Raw genomic sequence first — 18,768 nt, 5'->3', positions numbered from 1 at the left:
CCACCCAACCCCCTCCAATGTACAGTTTCTTCCCCTTCGGATGTATATTTTTTCATGATCTCTTTTTCTTACACAGTACCATATATTTGTATGTCATAAATGTCTTGATGAATTGAAAATGAGGTTCCTACAACACCCAGAAAAGAGAGGGTGACATAGTATAGTAGTATATTCTGGTTTACCTGTTTTTTTTTTATGTTCCCCCCACGCCCCTTCCCCTTCCCCAAGCATAGCTGTCTCTTAATGATACAGTACAGACATGATGCAAATTAAGAATGTGTTGTAAAGTATATCTGCATATCTGTACTGTCTTGATTTTGTGCTGAATAAAAGAATATATGATGCCGAAAATGGAGGACCCTTATGTAAACGAGACGAAAGTCTTTTTCTGGTCGTCATCCTCTTAGCAGTTCGTATTGAGCTGTACTGTATTGTACCCATTCTGCAATCTGTTAATAAAGTTTGCAATCAATCAATCAATCAATCAATCAATGTATAACTATATGCATATGCCTGTTTGTTGCTTGCTCTGTGTCGGCAAGACTTTCAAACCTATTCTGTTGCCTTTTCAATTACATTATCTCTGCATGTTCTCTCTGTTCCGTAGGTTGGCTCTTTTCAGCACTTTGATTTCAGCTGGTGTATGACGTTGTATATGGTTTGGATCAGAACTACGCTGTACTTGCCACTTGTTTATTTCCGTGTGATTTGTGAGTGTTGACATGATGAACCTTTGAGAACTTGAGATTTCACTGCCGACAACTTTCCAATGAAAATTCCCGTGAAGTGGTCTCGCCGAGCTGAATGTATTTTCTCTGCTCTATGGATCAGGTGGGAGAAGATGGTATAATACAGGGTCCAGTGAGGAACATTCCACAGACAAGGCTCTACAAACGGGCATTTGTGTTCTTTTAGGCTACGTTCACACTGTAAGCCATAAGTGCTCAATTCTGATTTAGTGCTCGGATCAGATTTTTTTGTTTGGTTGTGTAGAATAACTACCTTCGAAATAATGGACTGTCCAAACGTCAGGTTATAAGACGAAAGTCTCTTTATATATAGAAGTTAACCGGTGCACGTTACATTACATTCTCTTTTCTCTACTTCACAAAGTCGCTCTCTTCAGCCGACAACTTCAATCAATATAATCGGACACAACTGGTTACTAGGTTACTAGGCGCAAGGCATTCTGGGACTTGTATTTCTAAGTAATGCAAATAATAATATATCTGAATATAATAAACAAACACTCTTCCAAATTTGCTTTCAACTTCACATTATTTTTAAAATGTGGCCAATATCAGATTCCAGTGTGAACTGGTCATGCTCCTGAGCTGACATGCATGCACAAATTAAGAATACAAATTATGGATTTAAACATGGAGGACACTGAAGTAACAGGTTATGGTTGAATTTATATGTTGATGTGCAGTGGAGGCCAGCTTACCCGTGGGCAGATGGTAATGGGGATGAGGAGGAGGTGAAAGAGAGACATTTCTTCTTTCAATATGCTTTCAAACACAGGCCGGTTATGATACGTCCCCTCAAGTTTTGCTTGTACAGAAGTATCACCCCAAATACGTATATGGTAAACTCCTCACTGTCCCTCCACTGACCACCTCCATCACAGCTGTCTTCCATGTTTGTATTCACAGAACGACTCCAGCCAGTGCAGAATTATGATGAATGTCAATCTAGAGTGACGTAAAAGTCGCATGAATTTTGATATGACTGTTCAGACTGAGGTTGCATTGCAAAAATAAATCAGACCTGTATCTGATTTAGGACCACATATGAAAGTGTCCCAAATTGGAATGGAAAAGATCAGATAACATGTGATTTGTGCTGCTCACAAGGTCATGAAAGACTCAGACACAAGTCACATGAACAAAAAAAATATTGGGCCTGCAGTGTGAACGTAGCCTTAAGTTCCCATGGGCCGGTGTGACCGAAGGCAGGCTGATGAAATCCATTGAGGAGCAGTATTGGCCTTATCCACAGGGGTGTGGGGTGGAGGTCGTCACACACAAACACACATGCATGCATGCAAAAACACACACAAGCACCTCTTCATCGTGGTGTTCTCCCAAAGAGAGAGCTCATGCTTGTAGGGAATCGGAGAGAGACGGAGAGCCACAGCAGCGAGAACGAGCAGTTAAGAGAACGGAGGAGAAGGGTTCAATCGAATCGGACCAACGGCAGTGAAAAGTGTGTCAAAAGTCAACCTGTTATCTGACATAAAGACGGATAAAGAGAGAGAACAGGGAGGAGGAAATCAGCGCTCCACTGTTGCAGAGTTTGACTTTAGCAGAGCTTGACTTTTGCAGAGCTTGACTTTTGCAGAGCTTGACTTCTGCCTTTACAGAACGAGACTTTTGCAGAGCTTGACACATCATAAGCAGCGATACCAGACGCACTCTCCTGTCAGGATGAGGTTCGACGAGGTCTTGGACGATGTCGGTGGCTTCTCCAAGTTCCAGTTCCTGGTTCTGCACCTGCTGTGTCTGCCCCGGGTCATCCTCCCCCTCCACTTCCTCCTCCACAACTTCATCTCAGCCACCCCGCCCCACCACTGTGCCCTGGGGACGGAGGACAGCGGTACCCTGCCCGATCCGGAGACGCTGGCCCTCAGGATCCCCCGTGAAGACGACGGTTCCCTCAGCTCCTGCACGGCCTACGCAACTCTGCTGACCCTTGATCCCAGCCAAGTCAACCAAACCAATGTCTCCATGGTGGTGCCTTGCCCAGATGGCTGGGTTTATGACCACTCACAGTTTAGTTCATCTACTGCCACACAGGTATGGAGCCAGTAATCTGTACTAATTATTGAAATTCCTTAATCAAAAACTGTGTCCTGTGTGGAATCACGTTTATGTGTTATCTGTGTTATCTGTTTAAAAAAATTAAATAATGAACATCTCTCAATCAGTCATGCAGTGCATTTGGGCTGATGGCTATTGGTGGAGGTATTATGTGTTGAGCTTCATGCTGGCTATATCCAGAGACACATTCAGAATTTATGCTTTATTTAATTTGTGTCATTCTCTCCGCAGTGGGATTTAGTATGTGACAACAGAAAGCTGAACCAAGCCCTGGCCACTTTCTTTTTTGGTGGGGTCACACTTGGTGCAATTTTATTTGGCCAGCTCTCAGACAAGTAAGTTATGTATTATTACGTTTCACATTTCATAACAGGTTCACGACATCAGAATCTCAAAGTGAACAAATTTGCAGTCATGGTAATCAATTATGCAGAATGTTACAGAGATTTGGCCCATAGCACAGTAAACTAACAAATAATAGATTTGACGGGCAACAATACACTTTGTTTCAATAGCGACTCATGTTACCCTCTCCTATTTCTGAAGTCAAACTGAGAAAATGAATCAGGGCCACATTTAGATAAAACATATTTACAGCTTGTTATGAACATGTGACTGCTGTTAGATAAAACATATTTACAGCTTGTTATAACATGTGATTGCTGCTGCTGTTTTTAACCCTTTCACTACCACGCTACAAAAAGGTTAACCCTTTCACTGAACATGTGACTGCTGTTAGATAAAACATATTTACAGCTTGTTATAACATGTGACTGCTGTTAGATAAAACATATTTACAGCTTGTTATGAACATGTGACTGCTGTTAGATAAAACATATTTACAGCTTGTTATAACGTGATTGCTGCTGCTGTTTTTAACCCTTTCACTACCACACTACAAAAGGGTTAACCCTTTCACTGCCACACGACAAAAGGGTTAGCCCTTTCACTGCCACACTACAGAAGGTTCACTTTTCACTACCACACTACAGAAGGTTAATCCTTTCACGGTTAATGTTGCATTGAAATGTAGGTTATGTCCTTTATAATTCATAAAGAAATAGACAAGGGCCCATATTCAATGTTGAAACGGACCCCCTGAACCTAACTCTTTCAGGGCCGGGCATTTTCCTCATCCTGTTCTAGCTAGGCCATGCTTTAAAGATAGCGATGCATCACCTTGTTTGTAGAGCTATATCTATATTCTATATTATAGCTATGGATACAATACTATGGTCATTTTACAGTAACTATCTGCTGTCCAAGATGCAAAAAAGAATAAATGTTTTCATGAATCCGTTCGTGCGTTATCCTGTGGTGAATATAAGTCGTTTCGGAGTGGTCCGGGTTAATTCCTGGGAAGCTGAGTTATACTAAAAGCATTGGCGTTTCATCCCTGGACACGCTACTATTAACAAATCAAATGTATATAATAGGCATTATGTTTCATCATGAATGTATGAAAGGGGGGGAGGGGGGTCGTTTCTGATGCTTTGATTGCCAGTAACGGCATTCGTTGTGAACACTACACACGCTGATCAGCTAGATCAGTATGAAAACATTGTACGATCAATCTGGAATTTACGTCAGATAGTCCTTACCTTTGACCGGGGCTATTCCAAAAAGAATATTCCAATTGTTTGATCGCAATCTGGTCCATAATCCGGCACAACACATGGATCGGGGATATTTGACGTGCTTCAATGGAACCGGGAGAACTTTTCAATGTGATCAAGTGAACCTCTAGGCTTCCCTGTACTTTCTGTACATTCTGCGCCTGGAGGGATTTAAATGTAACACACGGTCTGGAACAGGGTTTACTGCACTCTCGATACTGCCACCTATGAGGATCTGGCCGGTACTGCACCCTCTGGGTCCCAGTATTCCTTTTAACGGCAACATACAGGTCCGTGACATTGAATAGAATATTAAAATTGAAAAAAAGGAAAAACTATCCAAAAACGTATATATACGTTATTTGGCCCTTAACTCATTCAGCGCCAGCTATTAGACGGGGCCCATCATAGCAAGGCCATGCTTTAAAAGATAGGAGTGCGTCACCTTGTTTGTAGAGCTATAACTATATTCTATATTATGGATACAATACTATGGCCCATTTGACATCACCTATCTATCGTTCAATATGTGAAAAAGAATACATTTTTCCGTGTTATACCGTGGTATAAGTATGGTTTTAGAGCGGTCTGGGGTAATTCCCGAAAGCCTTATACGTGAATCCTACTATAAACGTTGCCATTTCTTGCCTGTACACGCTACTATTCCCAAATCAAATCTATATCATAGGTATTATGTTTCATCATGAATGCATGAGGGGGGGGGGGGGGTAGTTTCTGATTATTTGATTGCCAGTAACGGCTTTCGTATTGAACACTAAAAACGCTTATCAGTCCGATCGGTATAAAAGCATTGCATGATCAAGCAAAAATTTACGTCAGATAGTCCTTACCTGTGATCGGGAGTATTCCAAAAATAATATTCCAATTGTTTGATCGCCATCTGGTACATCCGATGTCCATTTGGTCCACGGCATAACCCACCACAACATATTGATTGGGGATATTTGACGCGCTTCAATGGAACCGGGAGAACTGCTCCAATCGCTCGACAAAGAAAAGTGAGCCCGGAGACATTTGGCCATGATACAAGATACAAGGTTACAAAGAGTGCTTGATACCGCCGTCTAGCTGGATCAGACTCATTCCCTATGGTAACGCCAAGGTCCCTGGATGAATAATGAATACAAATATCCAATAAAGGAATAAACTACCAAAACCCAAGAAATCTCTGGTCTGGCGCCCAACCGCTGGCGAGTTAACCCGACTTATCTCAGGTTTGGCCTCCATTGAGTTAACGGTTGGCGCACAAACACGTATATATATGTTGTTGGCCGTGAAAGTGTTAAGGCCCCTGCGGTGCGATGCAAACTGGTTCAGTTTGAAATGTTCATTTTAGAAGAACAACAGTTCATGGACAGTTTATGTCTGCTGTGTTTGTTTCTAACAAGTAAACCCCAGTTTATAACCCAGTTCATAATGCAAGGACCTGAACAAGAGCTTCATTCATGAAACGTGGCAACTGTGAGCTAATCTTCCATCCGAGAAGGTCAAGGAAACGCAGTATCCACCTCTGTAGCCATGTGATAAAAATAGGGATTCCTGGGCCCTCATTCATCAACGTGTCTTACGCACAGATATGTGCTTAACCTGTGCGTACGACCATTTCTAAGCAGAGTGTGGGATTCATCAATTTCAACTTGAACTTGACTTCGTGCTTATATTTACGCACAGCTCGGACCATGCGTACCTGGCGCCCGTTGGTAGAATATATTATTACAACAAGGAAATGAGCTTCTGTGCATTAGTTTCAACACTGGCATGTTCTGTATGAACCGTAATTCATCATAGTTCATTGTAAAATAGCAACAGTAGTGTGATTATGGTCAAAACCCTATAAATAGCATTTGGAATAATAGATCTTTCTCTCAGAATGAATGCAGCATGGTTTATATAGCGTTATCGGAATATACGGGGTGTACTGACTGACTGCGCTCCGCGTAGCTCAACTCGTTATTATTTTGCGCACAGACCGCAGAAACACGGGAACGTTTTGATTATATTTAAAAGGCTTTACGTTAAACGAAACAAGTGGAATTTCGAAGCTGTAAGCAGAATACAAGTCATATGAACACCCACGATATAGTGTTCTTCCCCCTTTTTACTGTATAAGAAAGAATAAAAAACGCATTGCAATGACACCAGGGTGTATGTGTATTACAAAACCCTTGCAATAATGTGTCTTAAATGAATGAAAAGCATACATGCTCTGGACACAGAGCATATCGTGTGGGTGATATGACTTGTATTATGCTTACAGAATTCCACGTATTTAGTTTTACAATGTCAAAGCCTTTTAATGTAAATCAAAACGTTCCCGTATTTCTGCAATCTATGTGCAAAATAATAACGAGTTGAGTTCTAACAAAGAACATATTACATGCTGGTATGCTGATAGAGTAAACTATTATATGAATATGATATGATATAAGGTATACACTGGTCCGTCGCATACACTGGTATGCGCAAGTTACTGTTGCATAATGTAGGCTATGGCTGCTATTATATGTAATTCATATAGGCTACCTAATAGTATATGATTTTTAGAGGCATCTATTTTGTTGTCGGTAATACCGACAACAAAATAGATGCCTCTAGAAATCATATAGCCAATCGAACACAACTAATAAAGGCATTCATATTACAGCACGGTTATAATGACACACCACCAACGCCAAACAGTGGTCAACGAACGGTCTTTATTAGTATTTTGAGCTGTCCAGGCAGAATTGCAGCAATGGTCTTAGGGAGCCGTTGATATCTGACATCACCGTGTACAAGTCCGCCTTTTATTTATCCCATAACACGCGTTGTGTCTTCTTGGTTCGACAGCAGTGAACAATCTCCGTGAAGTTTCTCAGAGTTCCGCTCGGGTCAGTCCATTATTTCACATCCCATGGGGGGTGTTTCATCACTTTCATGACCATATATGGATAATCATGCACAAGCATTGACGGTAGAACAAAGAGGTATTTATCAACACGGAGGAGCATAGAACCTGCGTACGCACGGTTGATAAATCCCAATATTTCTGTGCGTGCACAACTTCTAAATTCTGTGCTTACGTGTGGAAATAGAACATTTTCTAAGTCACGTTGATGAATGAGGGCCCTGGTTTGCCCAATATTACTTACTTACTTACTTACTTCTTTCCTTACTTACTTACTTACTTACTTACTTACTTACTTACTTACTTACTTACTTACTTACTTACTTACTTACTTACTTACTTACTTACTTACTGTCTTTTACTATTATGTACCTTACCACTATGTACTATGTTACTACTACCCACCATGCTAATTATGTCTATACTACTATGCCTTAGCTGCCAGAGAGGTACCCCTCCTGCTGACTTGTTGTTCACAATTTGTAAGTCATTTTGGTTAAAAGCGTCAGCTAAATGACTAAATGTAAATGTAAATTAACTGTTTTTAAGACATTTGTCCAAGCATCACCATTGCCCCCATGGAATGTCCCACATTGCTTCTAAAGTTTATTTGAAACACCACAAGCACCATCATGCATGTCTTCTGGCAGTGTGACTGGATCCAATCACTTTGGGAGGAGATAAAGACAGTGGCAGCCTTAGCTATGTTTCACCCGTTTCAATTGCCGACTGACATGCAAGCTTAACGATTCCCCTTGCGCTTTTTGCTCCTTTAGCACCATGGACATCTCACGTCAGACCTGGGGTGTGAAAGGAGACACAGATCACTTCGGTTTTTAATTAGGGGAATTGTTTGGATTAATCCTATCTTGAATTACAATGATGATGATGATGATAATGCTGAAAGTGCTCATAATGCATTTAAGTTAAAGTCTGAAAATAGACCATTATTGATGCAAACCAACTTCAATCCTCGCTTTTTCCCCCTTTGTTCTTTTTTATACTCAGGGGGGCCCCCTACGTTACCTGCCGGTAACATGGTAAAACTGAAATGACCATCATGTTACCATGATACTGATACTGGTGTCAGCTGACATGTTGCTCCTGTATTGCAGGTTTGGTCGTAAACCCATGATCCTGGTATCTTATACTGCCAGTGCCGTGTTTGGAGTCATACTGGCCCTCTCCACCTCCTACACCATGTTCGCCGTGACCAGGACACTCTGCGGTGTCGCCTTGACCGGAATGAGCATCACTACCCTTGCCTTGAGTAGGAACCTCATTATATCCTTACATATTGGTTCCTGCAGCAGAGGAATTAGACCAGTGTATGTCAACATTGTCCCACCTAAATGTCGTATGGACCTTCATAAGCATTATGCATACTGTTGGACCTGTCAAGAGGAGATGATAGAACAATGATTGTCACTTACACGCCAATATCTGTCCCGACAATGACAAAAAAGTAGTTTTGTAGATTAGATTAGATTAGATTTAAATGTATTGTCATTATACAGCACAAGTACAGCACAACGAAAATAAGTTTGGCATCCAACCAGAGTGCAAACAGTAAAGTAATATAGTAATATACTATATAATTTAGTAGTAATATGCAATGTACAGGTTATTAAACTGTATTAAACACTTGCTCCTGGTCACTCTTATAAAACATACATTGGTTCATGCATCAGAACATTGGCCTGCTCTTCTGTCTTCATCTTGCTTAAAAAAACAAGTAACGTGGGGGCGGCTGGGTATCACAGTGGACTAAGCACTCGCCTACTCTGGGATCGAATCCAGTTGTCAGTGGTACCTCCGGCTTGGTCAGTCGTCCCTACTAACACAATTGGCAGTGTTAGCAGGTGGGAAGCCGGTGGGGTATGTGTCCTGGTCGTTGTAAACTGCGACTCCTACTGGTCGGTCGGGGCGCCTGTTCAGCAGGGAGGGGATCTGGGGGAAATAGCGTGAACCTCTGCACACGTTCTCCCAGGAAAACTCCTTGCTGTCAGGTGAAGAGAAGCAGCTGGCGACTCCATAATGTATCAGAGGAGGCATGTGGTAGTTCTACACCCTCCCCAGGCCGACAGTGATGCAGTGAGGCACAGTGATGCATTGTATAGTCTGATGGCTGTTGGAATGAAGGACTTCCTGTGCCGTTCAGTGCTGCATTTGGGTAGTGTGAGCCTAGCACTGAACATGCTCCTCCTGTCAGCCAAGTCTGTGTATAGTGGGTAGATGGCAAATAAGCTAATTCCCCAAAATGTTGGAGTGTTCCTTTAACATAGGCATAAAATGTGCATACAGTTGACAGAATAAAAGCAATGCATAAAGTGCAGACATAAGAATAGGTATAAAAAGACAATAAAAGTAGTGCAATTTAGAAAGTGCAGACATAAGAATAGGCATAAAATAAGTACAATAAGATTAAGTACAGTTGTAACTGAGGGGTACAATTCCCTGACTGTATTGAGAGTATGGTATTATTAAACCACTACTTAGTTATGTACTTTAATTACTGGCCATACAGTACATGAATATATATGGTGAACACCCACACAAGAATACAGCAATGACACATAAAGTTCTATTTAGAAGATATTTATTATTATCAGAGCAAGCAACGTTAAGTTACAGATTGAGAATTATACTCGCGCTTGTAAGGCGAAGAACACATGTAAAGTAGGTCAAGAGCGTAAGTCAATGAGAATAGTAAGATGGGTCTAAACTGACGCCACCTGTAGCATAGCAATTACATAAGGCACACTAGTACCAGCTGGAGACACTGGGGGGGTTCCCTCCGGGTGTAAGCCGGCAGGGTAGAGGAATGTTCGGGTGCAAAGTCTGGGTCAACGAGGAATAACGAGGTTCCAGATACAGGAACCAGTGCAGTACTCCCTTGATCGGTAGACAAAGCAACAGCTATAATCCAGTATGCCCGACAGCATGGATGAAAGCTAGCCAGCCTCCTCCTAGAGGCGGGCTCGAGGGATGCTCCTCACTGGGGTAGATCCCACACGATAGTGGGGTAGACGGTTCTCTGCTCCAGCAGTCACGGTACCAAAGCAATATAATCCAACCAGAAAAGGTTCTGCATTCGCCGGTGTAGGTTCTCCGGTGTACATATCCAACGGTTCTCGTCTAGGACTCCTCGGGTGGTGGCACGAGTTTAGGCCGCCCAGCCTGGATAAGTGCACTAGCTATATACACGACGAACCGGTGGTAATGCTGGTCACTGAAGAACGGTAGCCGCACGATACACTATAAATGATAGACTATTACTTCACATTAGAATAAGTCGAACTCAACGATACTGCGTTAAACTCTGACACTTTAGCAATATATTCGCACGCGGTTCTCAAGGCTCTATTCAGAGGCAAAGTTGCCCACTTCACTACACGTTGTCTCGTGGTGAAGGCATCAACGTTTTAGTGCTAAGTGCTGCTGTATCCACCTACGCCGTATTTATACGTAAGGTGAATTATCTAGTGCCAACCTCAGTTCTGTCTTGTATTACTGCGCAAACCTGGACATGTTGAGACATGCCTTGGCGTTGCCTTTGAACTTGCCATTGGGGGTATGGTCGTTGGCGCCTAGGGGTCGCTGTCCAATAGGAGAGCGAATATTATGGTCTGGTTTGTACCCAGGTAAAGGGATATTCCGTGTATATATACAAAGAATATACAAGGGATATCAAACGATATACAAATATTATACAAGGGATCTCAAGCAATAAATATATATATTCGGTTTAATCTGACCCTTTGTAACAACAGTGTTGCTCGAAAGCATGTGATTGTTGGTATAATATCTTTCTTTTCTGCAGGTATTGAGTGGATAGACATTAAGCACCGCACCTTCACCGGGACCATCATCAGTGTAGCATGGAGTGTGGGGAACATGCTCCTGGCCTTGCTGGCCTACTGCATAAGAGACTGGAGGCATCTGGTGTTGGTGGTGACGGCACCCTGCATCGCCGCCATCATCTCCTGGTGGTAAGATAGACATAGACAGGCTACTACATGTAGATCTATGGCCAGGGGAACTTGAAGGAAATGTTTTATATGTATATATATATATTTTTTATCAATTCTTTATTTATTTTTTGCAACATTGACAACAACAATAACAACAATAATGACAAGACAACAAAAACAACAAACAGACCCAAAACCTGACAAAAAAACAAATACAAAATACAAATTATACCCAGACCCCCCCCTCACCATTATATCACCTAACCCCCCCCCCTTTAACACATTGACCGCCAGCAGCAGGGGGCGCTGATCACCCTTCATCGCCAGGTCTTTATTCAATGGATATAGTTTTAGACTGCGACATTTGCGAGTGCTTAAAATATATCTTATATTATATCTATGGGTCTAATAACACCGTCGAGTCTCAGTGAGTTGCTTCCAGTCAACATGCCTGAGACAGATTGTTTTTTCATCCGTACATTGCCGTTTTAGACCGTTTTGAATAGAGTATGGTTTGGGTGCGCTTCAGTAATTCCAGGAAAAAGACGAGAAAAAGGCATTTTACTGTAATCCAGTCATCACGTTGTAATTTTTCGGCTGATTATCTAATCATCCTGAAATCAACGCTAGATTATCATTATTATAGCTCGTCGTGCATACATGAAATTACCGTCGTAGCGGGCGCTCGCCCCCCCCCCCGGCCCCCCCCGCAGTCAACGGTAATAAGCACAACATGGTCCACACAGATAGCTGTGATCGCAGTAGAAATAAATATCAGATCAACGATCAAATTTATATATAATGTTCTTACCTTGTATCTGATGTAATGCAAAAGAAATAATCCAAAAAATTCAATTCAAAATACTGCTCGTGGAGGTCCGTACCACACTACCGACCGTTTCACAATGACGGGCGGGCGGGGTTACTGTTCGATGCCATCGTTGTATAGAACTGGCTCGCCTGAGTATTTAAACCCTGCCCGCCCGGCTCAGATCGGCTCTTAAAACACACCAGCCCATTTTCAATGAGATGCAATAGCTCCGCCAGGCAGTAGAGGGCGGTGTTGACCGTCTGCCAGCTCAGACAGGGTCTGAAGGCTATACCAGAGGCTGTAGCTATGAATTATGAATAGATATAGCGAATAAACGAAATAACGATCCCAAAAACGAGTTAACTCATTTCTGGCTCTGAACGCATGGCGGGCAATAGCGAGTTAACTCGTTTCCGGCGCAGATTGTGTTAACTCTATCAACCATGCCCCCCCCTCCCCTTCTAATATCGTTAGCCTCATACGACTGATCGCCCAAGTCACCCTCCAAGATTGTTGGAAAAGAGCCTCGGAAGTCAGTCACAAGTCATACGAGTGAGTTAGGCAGATGGGGGGTAACAAGTGTTCTGACTGGCCGAGGACATAGGCACTAAGCCAGGGCGATGCAGCAGTGTGAGGAGAGTACAGTTAGGCAGAAATATATAAAAAAAAAAAGGCAATTATCGTATGAGGCCAACAACATATTGATCCGCCAACCATAAGGCTTGGCTTCACATACTTACCACCTCCCACTGGAGTCATAGGTTCCTAAGGCTATCCCATCATTGCTCCCCCCTCTATTAACCCCCCATTAGTCCTTAAGTAATGCAGTGCATTCCCCAGTACATTCTCTGGTTAGAGTGACTAAGATAAACCGAGCATCTCACCGTACATCTATCTAGGCACATTGGTTGGAGATAACCGTAATTCCTTATAAAAATAAAAGCAACATAAACAAAAAACACAAAGTACTGATATAACCTCAGTACATCCGCATAAGCACAACATTATTATACACTGTGGCCCACATTAAACGTAGGCCAAATACCAAAACAACAACACCAGTGAACAGGCCTCTTAGCTGAAACATTGTGGAAAATATTGAATAAGCAGCAAAAAGATATAAAACAGAGTAATCCAAACATTTAACATCAACAGTCACCGTCAATAGTTTCGCAGCCGGTATGTCAGGCCGACTAACATCGGCCGCATTAAATCACGGCAATTCCCGCGCATGCCCAGTCAGGGCGAAAGAACGGCTAGCTTGAATGAGCACATGGAGTCCTGCGCACACAAGGTTAGCTTGATGTGACGGAGCATAGTGTAATTCCCACACATGGCCGTGTTCAGTTAGCTCACATGGACACGTGCAGCACTCCAGCAATTGACCAGCTAGCTTAATTTAACAAAAAAAAATTATTAAATAAATATAAGACCAGCTTAGCCTGTTGTGATGGCACACAGTGTCATTCCACATACCTGTTGTGTCTAATCGCTCATATGTCCAGTTAGCTTGAATGTGCACGTGTAGCATTTAGCAATTGTCCAGCTAGCTTGGTTAAACAAACCTAGGTTAGCCTAGCCTGTTACGATAGCACACAGTGTCATTCAACGTAATTGTCCAGCTATAGCTTGAGCTAGCTGTCAGCTATCTTCACATACTTATCCACCATTTATCCGCCATTATTAGCGACCATAACTGACAGTGTTCTTCTCCCTTCATTTTCACTGAAAGCCTGGCTGGGAATAGCAAAGTTGGGCGGAGGCTCAACTTCCACAACAGGGACATGACCTCTCGATATTCCCCTCTCTGCGCTAGAACATTGGGCGTGAAGTCCTCGAAAATGGCCACTTTACTTCAAAACTTTAAACTTCAAATTACTTTATTTTCCTTTCGGAACTTCATTTGTGCAGTGGTTGAAAGACAAACATACAGTCACAATACATAGACACTCACCACTATATATATAGGGCAGTCCGGCCTCCACCAGACCTAGGTGTTCAGCAGTCTGATTGGCACGAAGCTACCTAAGCCCCTTTTGTTCAATGATGAAGCTCTGTATCGACGGCCTGAGGGCATTAGTTTTTAATGGGTGTGAAGGGTGTGTGTGTTATCTTCAACTATTTGGGAGGCCTTTTTAACTGTACGTTTCTTGTAGATGCTGCTGAGTGGCTCCTGGTCCTTCCCAATTATCTTGCCGCTGATCTTAACGACCCTGTCGAGAGGTTTCCGGTTGATGGCACGCATCACTCCAAACCATGATGTGATGTTAAAGGACATTATCGATTCCACAAAGGAGTTGTAGAAAGCCTGCAGGATTGATGGTCGGACCTGAAGCTTCCTCATCTTCCTGAGGAAGAACAGTCGCTGTTGGATGTTATCTGTGTTGGTCTTGAAGGTGAGCTTATGGTCGATGGTGGTGCCAAGATATTTATACTCCTCAACGCGCTCAATTTTCTGGCCATTTATCTCCAGAGCTGGGGGAGTTGTGGGGTCACGCCTGAAGTCCACCAGCAGTTCCTTTTTTTTGCTGGGGTTTAGGTCCAGGAAATTGTTCTTACACCACTCTGCGAACCTGTTCATTTCTCCAATGATGCGGTCATTGGAGTTGGTGGTGTCAACGATGACTGTGTCATCAGAGTATTTGATGAAGAGCATCTCAGTCGTCGGTGTACAGAGTGAACAGGACTGGTGAGATGACAGTTCCCTGGGGTGCCCCGGTGGATACCGTTCTGTTGGAGCTGTAGTTGCCGTTGAATCTAACAGTCTGGTGTCTATTTGTGAGGAAGGAGAGAATGAGCAGTATGAGGTGGGGTTTGACATTCATCCGGAGGAGTTTCTGTCCCATCAGATGAGGTTGCACGGTGTTGAATGCACTTGAGAAGTCCACGAATACTATCCTGACAAAGGACTTGGGCTTCTCCAGCTGTGTGTAGGTGTGATGCAGCAGGGTTATCATTGCATCATCCACACCTCTCTGCTGCTTGTATGCAAACTGGAGTGGGTCTGTGTGCCCACTAACCTCCCTCTGTAGCTGAGGTAGAATGAGCCTTTCAAAGCTCTTCATCACCAAGGTGTAATTGCTCCCTCCTGGAGCAGGCCGCCCGCATAATCAGCTCCTTCGTGCGTAGACTGTGAAGCCTCGCAATGATGGGTCTAGGCACCTGGTTCTTGTCGGACCTCGCCGGGCCAGTTCTGTAGGCCGTCTCACACAATGGAGGGGCGGCCAGAATGTCAAGGCCCACAATCTGCTGTAACAAGCCGGGCATGGAGTCCACGAGACGGCTCCCTTCAGATCCCTCCGGGACTCCCACAATACGGATGTTGAGACGTCTCTCCCTGGACTGCATCTCACAGATCGTAGCTTGCATCCCGGCCACCTCCGACCGCTTATTGAGCAAGGCCCCCTCCAGGATTAGTAGTCTCTCGGCCTGCTTGGAAGTTTCTTCGGTTAGGGATATTATTTAAGATGCGTTAGCCGTGGCCATTGAATTCAGCTATCTACTCTCTCCATGACCAAATCAATTGCTGTCCTGATTTCCAACGTAACCGTTTGTCCAAAGCTCTCGAAGAGCTCCTTTTGCGTCCTGGCTGATTCAACCACAGCGTTAGCTATTAGCCTGCCGATAGTCTCCAGCAGGCTCGTGTCACTCAGTTCAACTGAGGGAGACACGCTAGCAGACGGCGTCGTTCCCCCCCGAGTCACCGAACGTTTAGCTGCCATCTCCAATGCTCAAAAACGTGTAAACTCGATGTATCTAACAAAATACTGTACAAAAAAATTAAATAAAATAAAGACTAATGGGTACAAGTATGATAAAAGAACGTACTTTGGGGAGCCTAGCTGAAACACAACCTCACCCTATGCTGCCTTGACATGCCCCCCTCTATATGTATATTTTAAAATCAACTGACTGACGGAAGCAAAAGAAAACAGAAAACATAATTTTGGCATAGCAGAATATAATTTTTTTAGTGAAAGCGTACCCAGGGTATGGCACATAGGGGCCCTCTATGATGGCAGTTTTCTTCTTTTTATGTTGGGCTACACTGAAATAGTTACTTTACAGGATATGGTTCTGAGTTACTTTACAGGATATGGTTCTGAGTTACTTTACAGAACAGTAGAAGTCGTACAAAAGAAGCGATATAGATTATAGATATAGAAGCAATATAAGATTTAAAGATTTTGCAGCATAGAAATACCCCAAAAAAAAGTGTGTGTGCAAGTCAGTATTGTGTGCAGATCAGTATTGTGTGCAGGTCAGTATTGTGTGCAGATCAGTATTGTGTGCAGGTCAGTAGCACTGGTTATGTCAGTCACAAACCTTTAGCCGGTCATTACTTACTTTACTTTACTTTATGTGTTTATTTGGATGGGACAATGCTAAATTTATGAACACAGTGAACATGAAGCAGATACAGTCACCTACATGGTAAGAGTGTAAAAATGTCCGGATTTAGCACAAGGCTAATTTCCATCCGTTTTCCCCAAACATAAAGACAGGATATATAAAATAGTAAGAAATGTACAAATAAGTAGCAGCAATTCACTAGAAAATACATAGCAGCAATACACAAAAATACTAGTGGCTAGAGACATATATCACATGTGGTCACATGACTGGTTGGTCTTCAGCCATTGTTTGAGTTGACCTATAAAAGTAGCAAGGGTGGGGCTTTCCCTTAGTGTTATTTGTTCATAGGTCTGACTACCCTTGGAGAAAAACTGATCCGGGGTCTGCCAAAAAACAGTTTGTGGTTGGGGTGGCTGGGGTCCTTAAAAATCCTGCAGGCTTTGCTGACACTCTGCCCATTGTATAATATCGTGGATGGAGGGACGCTCACAATCACTGATGCTCTGGGCTGTTCGCACAACCCTCTGTAGCACTTTACATTAAATTAATTAGTATCCCCCTCTATCTCTCCTTCTCTCTCTTTCTCTCTCTCTCTCTTTCTCTCTCTCTCTCACTCACACAACGCGACGTGGAATCGATTCGTTACACAATCAGACCTAGTAGTATGTGTAGTATATACCAAGAATAACTTCAGTATGAGTACAGGGCTGTACACATATTTTGCATATTGTTAAACGAGTCAAGGCTAGCTATTAAACTATCGATATGAATTGAAAATGGGGGACCCTGATGTAAACAAGACAAACATCTTTCTCTGGTCTGCATCCCCTTAACAATTGTGTGTATTGAGCCGTACTGTATTGTACCCATTCTGCAATCTGTTAAATTAAGTGTTCATTCATTCATTCATTCATTCATTCAAACATAGACTGTGTGAGATATTGAACAAGCCATAATCCACTTATTTTAAATCCAAAAGAAACTCCACTCTCTCTCTGATCAATCCAATAATAAACACATATGTATATCTTGTCATTTTAAACAAGTTACCATTCATTGTCTGGTTGATTATGCCCCACCCGCGGCAAAATTTATTAGTTCGTACAACAACACAGCATCGCTCAGATGAGAGAGAGAGAGAGAGAGAGAGAGAGAGAGACTTTGTTTAGTTGAAACGTGGTCCAGGAGGGCTTGATAAAGTGTATATGTCCACTGTCCCAGACTGTTGATGTATATCCACTGTCCAGACTGCATCCAGCTAGCCATTATAGCGTGTTGTTGTTTGTTGTCGAACCAGCTAAGACAGAGTATAGCCTACCCTTCGAGAAGCTTTGTGGTCCAGACTCCAGGCTTGAACTTGTCCATATAAATCTATTTAGTTAGATCCAACACTGTCTGAATGTACAGTATCTTGTGATTATTATCAATTTCCGACAACTACTATTTCCTAGTAGCCCCTCGATTAGCATAATCTGCAGAGCCCAGAGCCCAACGTCTGGGGACGCGATGTCACGTGCCACTCTCAGCCAATAGTGACTACATCGGGCACTCGAGCAAGCGCCCTCTGGTATCGTATTTGACAGCGCTATGTTGTACGTACGTATTTATTTATACGTATTTGCATTTTTCCCTGTGAGTTGCGCAATTACGGCGGAGCAGAAATGAGTGCCCATAAAAACGGAGTGGAGGGGGCTAGGCGCCGGCTGGGGGATGAATAGGCTACTTCCTCCTCACGCAAATAATTCTTTCTTCTTCTTCTTTTAACCAGGGAGGGCGGCGCTCTAGCGCCCACTATCGGCCGGCCGCCACTGGCCGGGAGGCCTCTACTATTGAGGCGGCCCAAGAGCCCTTCTGCGTTTCTCTGATTGGCCGCGACGCCCCACGTGACAACGCCGCCGCGTGTCTGCCACGGAGCGGAGCAGCAGAGCGGAAATAGGCTGCATTCTATTGCCATGCTCTGCGACCAACTCTAACCTTAACCAACTCCGAAACAATGCCTAAACTTAACCCTAACCTTAACCAACTCCGAAACAATGCCTAAACTTAACCCTAACCTTAACCAACTCCGAAACAATGCCTAAACTTAACCCTAACCTTAACCAACTCCGAAACAATGCCTAAACTTAACCCTAACCTTAACCAACTCCGAAACAATGCCTAAACTTAACCCTAACCTTAACCAACTCCAAAACAATGCCTAAACTTAACCGGCGAAATGCACGTTAAAAAAAAAAAAAAATTGAAGGGATTCGAACTTGTCACCAACGCACCGCAGGTTCCA

The 18,768-nt window shown here is 43.1% G+C and overlaps 1 protein-coding gene across 1 annotated transcript in view; it reads left to right on the top strand.

The window, feature by feature from the left end:
* Positions 1-2,429: 2,429 nt before the first annotated feature.
* LOC311231695 (solute carrier family 22 member 7-like) overlaps positions 2,430-18,768 on the top strand; it is a gene marked incomplete at both ends in the record, with an annotated part of 141,567 nt that continues 125,228 nt past the window's right edge. The window contains 4 exons of the mRNA XM_084318323.1: positions 2,430-2,798; positions 3,054-3,157; positions 8,462-8,616; positions 11,170-11,338. Coding sequence (XP_084174449.1) covers positions 2,430-2,798; positions 3,054-3,157; positions 8,462-8,616; positions 11,170-11,338 — 797 coding nt within the window. The remainder of the gene's footprint in view (positions 2,799-3,053; positions 3,158-8,461; positions 8,617-11,169; positions 11,339-18,768) is intronic.

The sequence above is a fragment of the Notolepis coatsorum genome (assembly GCF_963971535.1).
Source record: "Notolepis coatsorum genome assembly, chromosome: 7".
In the NCBI taxonomy this organism is placed as follows: Eukaryota; Metazoa; Chordata; class Actinopteri; order Aulopiformes; family Paralepididae; genus Notolepis; species Notolepis coatsorum.
Note: the sequence above shows the minus strand (reverse complement) of the source record. Positions and strands in the feature narration are given on the sequence as shown.